This window comes from Sander vitreus, chromosome 21, assembly GCF_031162955.1.
Source record: "Sander vitreus isolate 19-12246 chromosome 21, sanVit1, whole genome shotgun sequence".
In the NCBI taxonomy this organism is placed as follows: Eukaryota; Metazoa; Chordata; class Actinopteri; order Perciformes; family Percidae; genus Sander; species Sander vitreus.
Window position 1 is genome coordinate 24105090 of NC_135875.1, and position 12078 is coordinate 24117167.

General features: G+C 41.6%; 1 protein-coding gene across 1 annotated transcript; it reads left to right on the forward strand.

Annotated features, from left to right (window-relative positions):
• Window positions 1–3406: 3406 nt before the first annotated feature.
• LOC144536577 (uncharacterized) lies at window positions 3407–10216 on the forward strand. Its single transcript, XM_078279789.1, has 2 exons — window positions 3407–4042; window positions 9952–10216. Exons 1-2 carry the CDS (start codon window positions 3488–3490, stop codon window positions 9994–9996), a joined length of 600 nt encoding a protein of 199 aa, XP_078135915.1. The 5' UTR covers window positions 3407–3487; the 3' UTR covers window positions 9997–10216.
• Window positions 10217–12078: the final 1862 nt, after the last annotated feature.

A 12078-nucleotide genomic window follows, 5' to 3' on the forward strand; every position in this document is an offset into this window, starting at 1 on the left:
ATTCCTAGCTTTAAAAAAAACATTTTCATTTTCATAGCAGCCGCTTCTTTCTCTTCCTTTTCTCATTTTTTTCTCTTGGCAGCACCGCTGGGCTTTTGGTTGCTGTCCATTTTCTGCGAACACTACACACACGATCATTTTGATACCTATCTGACCGTGGATCTGTTACAAATTAATTCCACCCTTTTAATCTCAACTTTTTCTTAGAAAAACTTATCTTGAATTAGTACGATGTAAACAACCTGCTCTATGCCCACCCACCTTTATCATTAGCCAATTTCCACAATGCATTGTGTCCTCCTCCCAATCATCTTCTTCTTCTTCTTCTTTAGGGTTTTACGGCAGTTGGCATCCTACGCGTTCGCTCCCAATCATACCTGTCCAGTCATCAATTCAATTCAATTCAAATAACGTTATTTGTTCCCGAGGGGCAATTAAGAGGCAGGAAGAGTAGCACATAAAGGGACAGTTCACAGACCAGGTTCAAATACGAATAAATATTTAAATAAATAAATGTTAACGCATTGCATAATGCTGTGCATTCTAAAGTGCTAATCTAGTAAAAGTAAATAAAAAAACAATTAAAAAAGGTGCTGTGGTGCAGTTCTTAATTTCAAACTGACATATAAAATAGACTGACTTCATTTTTTTGTAAACAACTTTTATTTTATTCTGATTGGATAATTATCAAGATCGAGGCCACGCCTTGTGTAGACTATTTTTATTTAGCCGGGACAAACAATAATAATCTCCCATCACGGAGGGCCCCTCTCTGTGCAAGGGCCCCTGGGCACGTGCCCATATTGCCCATATGGTAGGCCCATAGACAGTATATAATGGACCAACAGATCCCATTGCTCTGGACGGAGACCAGTGAAGGATATTAGAAGCACTTTTCCGGTGAGCGCTGAGCGTTACTGCGCAGCCTCCAACTGAGAGAGACGACGTAAATGTGACATGAGCAACCTGTCTGAAAGTTGTAAGTCTTCTGGTAGCTGTGCCAAGAGAAATCTCAATCATTCCCAATCTTGCAGAGACAGAGAGCATAGGTATATGTAAGGAGATAACATGGACACAGGCTAATTATTGCTAACTAAAATGCTAGTTAACATTAGTAACTAAACTTAAACAGCTAATGTAAGTAGAAACTGCCTGCGAGCTTCTCCTGTACTATATGGTAATTCCTCTACTATGCGACAGTAAGTCGCGTGGTTATGACACAATCGTTAGCCTATTTTTACAAAAACGTCTGCTACGGAGCCATAACGTGAGATAATGGAGCCTTTTATACTTTGTTGTAGACCTGTTCGAGTCATGATTCACTCGGATCTTTAACCCGAGTCTTTAAATTGATTCACGAATCGCGAGTCTCTAGTATCATTAACCCGGTTCAGTTGAGTCCTACTACAATTCAATCTAAAATGATAACAGCGCCACACTCAAACCTCTTGCAACATTAGCTTCTACTATCCTAGCCATGTTAGCTGCAAAAAGCTTTATAACTTACAATTTCGTAGGCAACAGCAACTCCACAAGTCAACTCAAGCGCCTGAGTGAGCAAAGAGACAGTCCCGACCCGCAGACTCAGAGCCGGAAGCTTGCAGACCATGGGATTCACTCGAGAACTCTTGAGTCAACTCGTGAGTTGTCGGTGATTCATGAGTTGTCGGTGATTCATGAGTTGTCGGTGATTCATGAGTTCTCGCGCGAATCAGCTGGCTATATGAGTGGATCTGATTCAGACGAGCAAGTGAAGTCTCTCCTCAAGCTCAGAGTAAAGCAAATCCACAACAAAAGCCATTTTTTCACTTCTGAAATAACATATAATGTTCTGCACGTAGCCTAGCTAGGCCTACTGTAGGTTTTGGTGTATAAATGTAGTATGTTAAATGCAATTAGGTCGAGCAGACAGTCCGAAACATTACAAGCTCGCCTCGGCTCGGCTGGCTCGGCTCGCAGACAACCCATGAGTTGCCGACAACTCACGAGTCCTCGATGACTCGTGAGTTGTTGATGACTCGTGAATTCTCGCGAGAGTCAGTCAATCCCGCGAATCAGCCGGCTACGTTGTTATGAGTGGATCTGATTCAGACGAGCGAGCATAGCGAGCGAGTGAGGTCTCTCCTCGAGCTCAGGGTAAAGCAAATCAACAACAAAAGCCATTCTTTCACTTCTGAAATAACATACAATGTTCTGCGCGTAGCCTAGCTAGGCCTACTGTAGGTTTGGTGTATAAATGTAGTATATTAAAATGCAATTAGGGCGAGCAGACAGTCCGTAAGCTCACGTTTTTTTTGTCTTCAAAAAAATTTATTATTCAAGTACAGATACACATACACATTGAAAACATTAAATGCATACATACATACATGAAAAAGGGGCGCATGGAATTTACATTAAAGAGGTTGCAAGTCATTGTGAATGTACAGAGTCCGGATGGCTTTCTTATTTGTCAGTCCTATTAACATTTCAAAATATAATTTCATTTGGTTTTCCAAATAAAATTAAAAGATTCTAAATGAAAACATGGCATTTTATCCAAATCAAAAGCTCGCCTTGGATGTAGCATACAATACTGACTGAAGTGACTCAAGTGACTCACACAACCTGGATCAGTTTAGTAAGTGACTCAGAATAACCCGAATCCTTAAAAGGAATCGAGTTTGCCAGGCCTACTTTGTCATGTTTCTTTAGAAATAAACAATGGACAAAAAAAGTCTATAAACGCTTCAGATGTAAAGTTATTCGCTGTCAAAGTGACGTCAAAATGAATGGCAGTCAATGGAATGCTAACGTCGGGTGATCGTTTGGTAGCATCAAAATGGCGTCATAGGAGGTTCGAGTTCTGAAGCGAAGCTTACCCCCTTGGGTAGGCCTACTGTACATCCAGGCCAGTGGATATGTGCTCCATCTAAACTGAGCTGAATGGTATTTCTTTGTTGCTGACTTGCTTTTACTTCATGTTCCACGAGCTCGGTATGAACTTGGGAGAACTGTTTTTAACTTTAGTGCACCTGACTCCTTGAACAGAATCAACTCAATTGTGCCTCTTGGACAATTTAGAAATCTGGTTTTGAACCTGCAAACTTCTACTTGTAACTGCTTTACATAGTTGTACATTCTTTTGCATCCTTATTGTCCTAATTTATAAAATGTCTTTCTATATTTCTTATGATTGTATTTTCTGTGTTTTTGTCTTTGTCATCTCACTGGATGCCATTGTAAATGAGGGTCGCTCCTCAATGATCTCTCGAGGATAAATAGCCTAAAGGTGCATTTTGTTCGCGTGAATGAGTGACATGTCCGCTGTGCACTTGAAGGCATCGTGTGGACATGAGTCCCCTGGGTGCCCACTGGATACAGTGACGTGTCGTGGATGGAGGGCGGGGCCTGCTCACAGGTGTCAGGTGGGGAAACTTGCGTCCTGTAAAAGCAGTGCAGGTGTTCGGCGCCGGTACTCGGGCTCTCGCCTCTCCTCCTGTTGAGTATGGCCCCCAGCTGCTTTGGCAACTGCGCGCCGTTTGTCTTCCTCGCCATTGTGTTTGATGCCGCGGGTCTGGCTGTACTTCTGGTTGGGATTTTCGGCAACCTGAACGTGGACGGCCGCTTCTATGGAGATTTCCTCATCTACACTGGCGCGATCATCGTGTCCCTCAGTTTGATCTGGTGGGTTCTGTGGTACACCGGGAACGTGCCGATGCACGCGGAGGACAGGACAGCTGGCTCCCTGGACATCAGCTTTATGCAGTGGGCCGGGAAGCTGTCGAAGAGGCTCTACAAAGGCCCCATCAAGCCTCTGGAAGCCGGGGAGAAAAAGAAGAAGAGCATCGGGAGCGGGAAGGAGATGAACTGTGGGACTGGGACTGTGCGTGCCTGTGCGCCGTGTCGGATCACGTGGGGAGATGGCAACGGAGCGGGTCAGGACAACAGAGGGTTCGATGGATGGACGGAGCGCGCGTCTCCAGCGGACATAAACGTGGAGCTGGGGGTGTTGCAGATCTCCGACGTGGCTCTGCAGGCAGCGGATGGCAGAGCAGAGAGGGTACGTATCATCAGCTCATCCGGGTCTGCTCTCTGTTATTGTAATGGCTCACTGCTGTTGAGACTTTGAAAACCATTTCCCATAAAACCCTCTCACTCTCCTGACACTGTAACTTGTTGAACTCACTTACAGTTAAAGCAAGCCTCTGAAACATGTATGATCCTCTGAAAGTCAGCACATTGCCCTGCCCCCCCCAGATATTCATTCTAGCATAGGGGTCTTTAACGTTTTTTTAAGCCAAGGACCCCTTAACTGAAAGAAAGACGCAGGGACCCCCTACTACATATAAAACTAGGTTGCATAATAAACTGGGCCTACAATAAGGTGTAGGGCAGCATAAAGCCTTTTATAGATACCTTTTGTTTGCATAGAATACTAAGCTATTAAAATACTAATTTGTTGACATGATTTTATAAATCATGTTTTGATGTTAAATATATATGTGGCAGAGTCAATCGTTAGGATGAACTGTATCTGTGGATGACTACCTTACCTTTAGGCCAGTAAGTCTATCATCAATAAAATAAAAATCACAAATAGCCTGATTTATATTTGCAAATACTGTAATATGTTAATTTTTCTAACAGCTTAACAATACTTTGGTAGCCCCCCTGCAGTAACTCTGAGGACCCCCTGTTGAAGATCTCTGTTCTAGCATCTTTATGGGCCCTCTTCACATGAGGGCCTTGGGTACTCAGTCCCATTTCCACCCCCGGTCCGACACCGCTGAGGTCATTACTATGCAATGTCTCACATTATTGTCAGTGATCAGATGACACCCAGAGAGTGAAGCAAAAATGAAAGTGAAACAAAATTAAACTGTAAAATGAATCAATGGCTGTGTCCCAATTCTATACATTGTAACAGTATACATATATTCATCTTTATGGCAATGTACACTATTCCCCCACCTATACATCGACATCAAACTCCAAAATCATGTGTTTTATTGTATAGATGCTGTTTTTCTTTTTTAGTATAGGCTACTTAATATTTTTATGTTCTATAGTGGACACACTACATGCCAAAACCTGCTTAGAATTAGTTTGCTGTATGGAATTGGGACACAGCTGATGTTTTTGGATGGTCAGAAAACAAAAGAAATTGCAGGAGGGTGAGGCTGCAATGGGGAAACTGGAGCTCCTGTGTTTCTAACATCCTGGTTTCAACTCTGACTAAGAGCACATCATGTTAAGGGTTTTATCACTGGACAGTGTCCAATGAACACAAGCCTCCACCTAAGGACAACATTTCTACTGTAGCAGCCGCCTGCCTCTCTACATTTATGAGCCGTAAAGTGGCATGTTGATCAATTACATTTGATAGTGGCTGAATGGATAAGTAACATGGAGAGAGAGATACGGTCCAGCTTTAAGTTATGACTGCCTTCTCTGCACATGTATTCATGTTGTTGTGTAATGTCAACATGAGGCTGTAAGCTGGTAATAATGGAGGCGTGTATAGTGTTTCATAGCCGCCTTTAGTTAAAACCTGAAGCAGGGAAATATCAGGAAAATGAATAGTACTACTCCCATGTCTGTTAGAGAGCTTTAATTTAGAAATTCCACATCGCCATGGCCTGATATTGTCTGAGTGACACTCTGAGCTGCTCTGCTGTCATTTTAAGGTGAAGTTGGTCTGTTGTAGTTAGTAGCCTTTGCAGTTTTATTGCATCCAGCATAATAAAGATAACGTTTGCCCTTTTGAACTATAATGACGGATGCTCGTTGCCAAGCCTGCTTCAGTTAGCGTTGTTGTCTGATCACGGCCGAGTCTTCTCGGATCCATGCAGATATTACACATAATGTTGTTTTTTTTCTCATTTAAATTTTCATTGAATTCTTAATAGTAGAGTATATAAGTACAGGGTTGGTCATACATTTCGGAGTCTTGGCATAAACATACGACAGGTCACAGAGGAAAAATAAAACTTGAAAAATAAAGTAAGAAATATAAGGGGGAAATCCAGTCTACAGAAGGACGAAGAAGCTATGCTGTATTTAGTCTCTGCTTTCTTAGGTTGAGTTTTCATTAGCCCTTGTGTAGGTCCAAAAAAAGATCCCAAGGGGTCATCCCATCCTCCTTCTTAGCCGAAAGTTTGTGAAGCATAGACTCATAAGATGCTGTCTCCACCATTCAATTAGTCCAGTCTTTAAGAATAGGAGATACCGCAGTTTGCCAGTGTCTTAAAATAACTCTAGAAGCTGTGACCAACCCCACCATGATGACAGAAAAAGTTCTTTTTGATATATTCGGTATTTGTGATCTGTCCCCTAGTAAACATACGGCAGGAGTCAGGGGAATCACTGTACCTGTCCAGTTACTCAGGAAGTCCACAACTTTGACCCAAAATTGACTAACTAATGCACATTCCCATACACAGTGAAGAAAACTTCCTACCTCTGTTTTACACTTCCAACACATATTATCGTTCATCAATTTCATTCTATGTAATCTCACAGGGGTATGATAATATCTATGCATTATCTTATACTGTGTGAACTTCCCTCTTGCTTCCCTTACATACTTTCCACAGTCTGCTAGTACCTCCAACCATTTCTTCTGTGTAAAGTTTATTTATATATTACTGAATAGTTTGTTAGTCTATTGCAGCGTTCCTGTGGCGCATTCAGATATTCCAAAATATAATTTTCTGAACAATTACCAAATCGGGATTTTACACAGTCCCTTATTTGCAAGTATTTCCAAAAATGTTGTTTGCCTTCGAGTTTAAATTTATAAATAAATAATTCCTCATAAGACATGAATTGTCCATTTTTGTACAGGTCTCCTATAGTACATACACCACTTGAACGCCACTGCTTCCAATACACTGACGTTTTACCAATATGTATGGCAGGATTAAACCACAATGAAGCATATATCTGTACATATTGCGACAGCTTATACATTTTGTGTACCTTGGCCCACACTTCCTTAGAGCGCACAAGAATTGGGTTTGTTGTTTTACTTTGTTGAGACAGTTGCTCCTTTGGACTAAATGGTAAACATAACTCATTCTCAGTCTCCATCCAGTCTAGCTTGTTGTCTGTCGTTTTCCAATATTTGGCTAATTTAGCCATTTCAAAAGATATCCCATATAACCTTGGATCTGGTAAACCTAATCCCCCTTTCTCCTTGGCGGCGCAGGGTTTACTTACGTTTTATCCTTGCTCTTTTCCCATCCCATAAGAACTATAATTTAGTTTAACTATATCATCATACTTGAAAAATGGCAGGCGGTATCATGATTGGCAGCATCATTACTAAATAGTTAAATTGAGGAGCTACTATCATTTTAATAATATTGACTTTTCCCCACAGAGTGAGTTTTATCTTTTGCCACTTCTCCAAATTTGTTTTAATTTTTTGCAGTTTTTATATTTGTAAGTGGGATATATATAATAAGTGGGATTGTCTGGAATCTGGCAATATAATAACCATTATGGTGGAATACACTAGCTAAGCAATTTACAAAAAATATCTGTGCTGACATAGTTTACATGAGAATACATTATAAAGTTGTAGACCATGTAGAAATTTTGTTGCAATTTCAAAACCGGATTACTCAGGGACCGCTTGTTGTACTGATGCATGTGTTGAGTGAAGAGTTTGTGAGATATTTCACAGAGAGTAATGGTGTGCAGAGATTTATGCAGAATGCAAATATGATAACATTTCATGTAAGTTCAATCTTAATTTTCTTGCAATTTGTCACAGCAATGGGGTTAACACTTTTGCATGCACTGTATCCGTGTCACATTCTCATTAGGGGCTGAGCCCCCCTGAAGGTCTGATCCTAGAATCGCCCCTGCTGCTACTTCATACTTGTACTCCACTACACCTCAGAGGGAAATGTTGTAATGTTTACTGCACTACATTTATCTGACAGCTTTTGCTTTATTGCTTCACGCTGGGCTTGTTTCTGCAACAGCTCATTGATTATCGGATACAATTAAAACTATTGAGGAAATATTTTCCTTTGACATTGGTCCAGTATTAAACGAGATCTCTGCATTCGGAAACGGTGAAACAAGCTACAATGTAAGTTAATAGGACGTCAATTGTACAGCTTGTTTTTACGTTCATAAAAGTGCTCGTTTTGCCACTGACAGGCTCAGATTAATATTCTAAGTGTCTGACAACATTATGGAAAGGATTTCTAAGGAGGTCGACCTTTCTGTTAAAGAGTAAGATCCTTTTTTTAAAAACATAAAAAGTCCTCGAAATTGCGTTCGCTGAACCCACCAGAGTCCATGTAAATAAACAGTAATATTAGATGACCAGTCAGGTTCTCTGCTGTGACGAGCGCTCGGTGTGTGGACTCTGGTGATGATGTGATGACGTTCGAAGCACAAACAATCCACGTGCTGGGTCAACCGATGTATGTTGGGTTGATGGATTTTGACTCAACGCATGAGTTGCACAAAATAACCCAAATTCCATATAAATAACCCATAATGGTTCAAACATTTCATAACCCAGCAGTTGGGTAGATGAAATAACCCAGCTGTTTTTAGGGTGTGGTCTCGGGTTTGGCTGAACCCCTAAAGATCTCTAATACAGATCCACAGAGGATGCCATCTCTTCTGCTCTCCACTCAGCCCTCAAACACCTTGAAAGAATACTGTTTGTTGATTTCAGCTCAGCCTTCAATACAACCCCCCCCCATCCCCCCCCCCTCCAATCAAACTGATGGCCACTCTGGGCTTCAGTACTACACCTTGCAACTAGGTATTGGGCTTCCCCATAAACAGATCCCAGTCAGTTCAGTTTGGCGGCTGTACCTCCTCCAGCCTCTTGAACTCCAAAGCCCCCCAGGGCTGTGTGCTTAGCCCCCTCCTGTTCACGCAGTACACCCATGACTGCAATCCCCACCATGGGAGAGAACTCTATTGTGAAGTTTGCGGACGACACCACCATCATCGGCAGAAATTATGTTTTCTGTAGGAACGTTCTTTTACAGTAGAGCAATAGAAAGCCTCCTGACTCAGCCCAGGACAGGGGGATTAAACATAATTGCCCAGAACATCATTAGTACCCATCTAGCAAGCATCAGTGATTAGTGAAGACTTTCCCCTCCCAGAAATAGCCTGTTCACCCTGCTGCCGTCTGGTAAGTGATACAGAAGTATCTGCTGCCGTACTACCAGACTACAGAGCAGCTTCTTTCCTCAGGCTGGGAGACTCCTCAACTCATCATCTGTACTCATACTGTAGTACGTACTGTAATCATAACAAATTGTTCTTTTTCCTTGTGTAGCATAAAGAGAGTACAACTCGCATTTCGTTGTGCAAATCTGTTATGTAGAATGAATAACAAACCTTGTAATGTGTCTCTGTGTTACGTAATATGTTCTTAGGTTTCTCTTGCAAAAGAGATCACAATCTCAATGAGACTTCCTGAATAGATAACGGAGACTTCCTTAATATATAACTAGTTTAACTAGTAGTGCATACTGTATAATCAGTCTCAGTCTGACTATGTTCAGAAGATTGTGGCGTCCGGCGACTTTCCCGCTTAGAAACTCAAGTGAAGATAATTACCTCTTCTGAAGAATCCATCATGTTTTTTAATCCTCCGTGTCCTCCTTGGCTACTAGCGACTGTGTGGAGGAGGGGTGGGGGGGGTGCGCAATCCCAGAAGGCTTGTATCAATTGGACACGCCGACAGTATTGTTGTCATTACTTAGAACTCCTCATGGGGGAGACAGAAATAATGCACTATAGCTTTAACAGATTCACTTTATCGGACAATAATCTCACAAGCCTTACAGAGCATATTTAAGAAAGACTTTAGCCTATGTCTTCATTTGTGTTTTCCCCTCCGTTCACATTCATTTTCATTGCCAACGTCATGTGTTGTTTTAAACCTGTTCTAATATACAAACCTTTCTCTCCTCTTTACAGGTGATGCCTGGCTCTCCTGGTGCTGAAGGATGGACTCCCTCCTGAAAACATGAAGTTATGAACTAAAGTCACTTTTAAAAAATTTTTTATTGAAAGACAATTCCTTCATCAGGGAAAAGCCTCCTGCGTCCACAGCAGGCAGAAGGGCTGTGCACAGAGGAAGAAAAGGTCTTTGACATTTACATAGCAAATTTCTATTTTTATGTGCTGATTTTGTGACATGTAAAATAATTTTTCTTGGGAATAAAGTTTACATGTATCTGGATGTAGTTGTTGTTTGAGGGTGTTTCTGCGCACAGGTGACTGATACTGTTGGTGTCAGATAACAGCACAGTAACGCCCATGCACTGAGTGGCTGAGTTGTTTTCTCTACCTTTTTTATTGTTTAAAAAGCTTTATGTGCCATACAGGAAGCTGGGTTTTCCCCCCTCTCTGTCACTTTTTGAAGGATGTAAACTGCATTCTCGGTGTTCTTCCACTCTTCTATTCCAAATCATCAAGGCCAAAAATAAAAGGCCAATATTTCTAGCTCTCCCCAAAACTTGCCAAAATGCAACCTAGATTCTTTTTGTGAATGTACCAGAGTCAAACTTTTGTTTAAAAGCATATTTAGGACGGAATCACCACTTACCGTATTTTCGTTTTTCGGTCAAATGGCCTTTTGAATGGGAGTGCTAGGGGCGCTTTTATGCTAGCCTCAAAATAGCTATTTTTAAAACACTAAGAAGGCTCGACACAACATGAAACTTTGCTCAAAGTATCACCAGGGGCTCTACACCTTAACAAAAGCATTGAGAACGTTGTTTGTGTACCCAGAGTTTACTAAAAAGGTTTTGAGCAACTCACGTTAGCAGTGTTGTTGTTTACGCTATCCGCCATTTTCCCAGTCAAAAATAGGCGATCTCCGAATGCGAATGAACGGACTCCATAGGAGGAAATGTCATTCCTATATGACGCTCCTTTTTCAACTACAAGGTCAATATTTCTTTCACTAACGACAAAACAACAAATTATCCGTGCATTTATATGGAACTAAACTTTTGGAGCTTTCCATCTTTACTCTCCTCCCTCGACTATTTTTGACTGGCTCGATAGACGACGACCGGAAGAACAAGAGCTACAGTGAGTTGCTCAAAACCTTTTTTTTTAGTAAACTCCGTGTACACAAACAATGTTCTCAATGCTTTCGTTAAGGTGTAGAGCCCCTGGTGATACTTAGAGCAAAGTTTCATGTTGTGTCGAGCCTTCTTAGTGTTTTAAAAATAGCTATTTTGAGGCTAGCATAAAAGTGCCCCTAGCACTCCCATTCAAAAGGCTATTTGACCGAAAATACGGTAAATCTTAAAAGTGGCGATTCCGTCCTAAATATGCTTTTAAACGAAAGTTTGACTCGGGTACATTCACAAAAAGACCCTAGGTTGCATTTTGGCAAGAGTTACGCTTTAAGCGTGGATCGGTGGATGCTAGAATGCAACATGCTTATGAAATGAAGCCACATCCAATAGAGCCGGGAATTCTCTTGACATCATTAAGGAAACATTTTTCTCCTGTCTGTCCGGGAATTCTCTTGACATCATTAAGGAAACATTTTTCTCCTGTCCGTCCGGGAATTCTCTTGACATCATTAAGGAAACGTCATGTCAGAGAGAGAGAAAAAAAAAGTGAGATGTAGATATAATGAAAAGGCCATTTTAACCTGAGTGTTCTCATAAGCCTCACCTCAGACTCACAGACAGCGCTGAGAAGGGAAGAAGCATTTCTTCTGAATTCATTTCGCTCCTTACATTTTTCACGTCATACAGATAAACTGCCAAAGCTGTGAATTCCCGAAATTGTAAGCGCAGCCAAATCCTCCTATCATGGACTATAGGGACTTTCAGGGCCGCTGCCTGCTGCTTTTCTTCATCGCCGTCCTCCTGGATGTAGTAGGCCTCATCGTCTTCTTCATCGGGGTTTTCGCTCCGCTCAGCTTCTGGGATTTCTTCGTCTTCTTAGGACCCCTCATCATCTTCAGCAGCCTGGTGTTCTGGATTTTGTGGTACCTGGGAAACCTGGAGGTGCCAATGGAGGAGTTACTGCCCAAATGATGATTCATTTGCAACACAAATGAAGTTTTCACAGTTTTCC

What these genes read in the sequence shown, in the direction of transcription:
- LOC144536577 (XM_078279789.1), top strand. Translation starts at nt 3,488, where the DNA reads ATGGCCCCCAGCTGCTTTGGCAACTGCGCGCCGTTTGTCTTCCTCGCC. An exon ending in CGGATGGCAGAGCAGAGAGG is followed by an intron (nt 4,043 to 9,951) that starts GTACGTATCATC and finishes TCCTCTTTACAG; the next exon opens with GTGATGCCTGGCTCTCCTGG.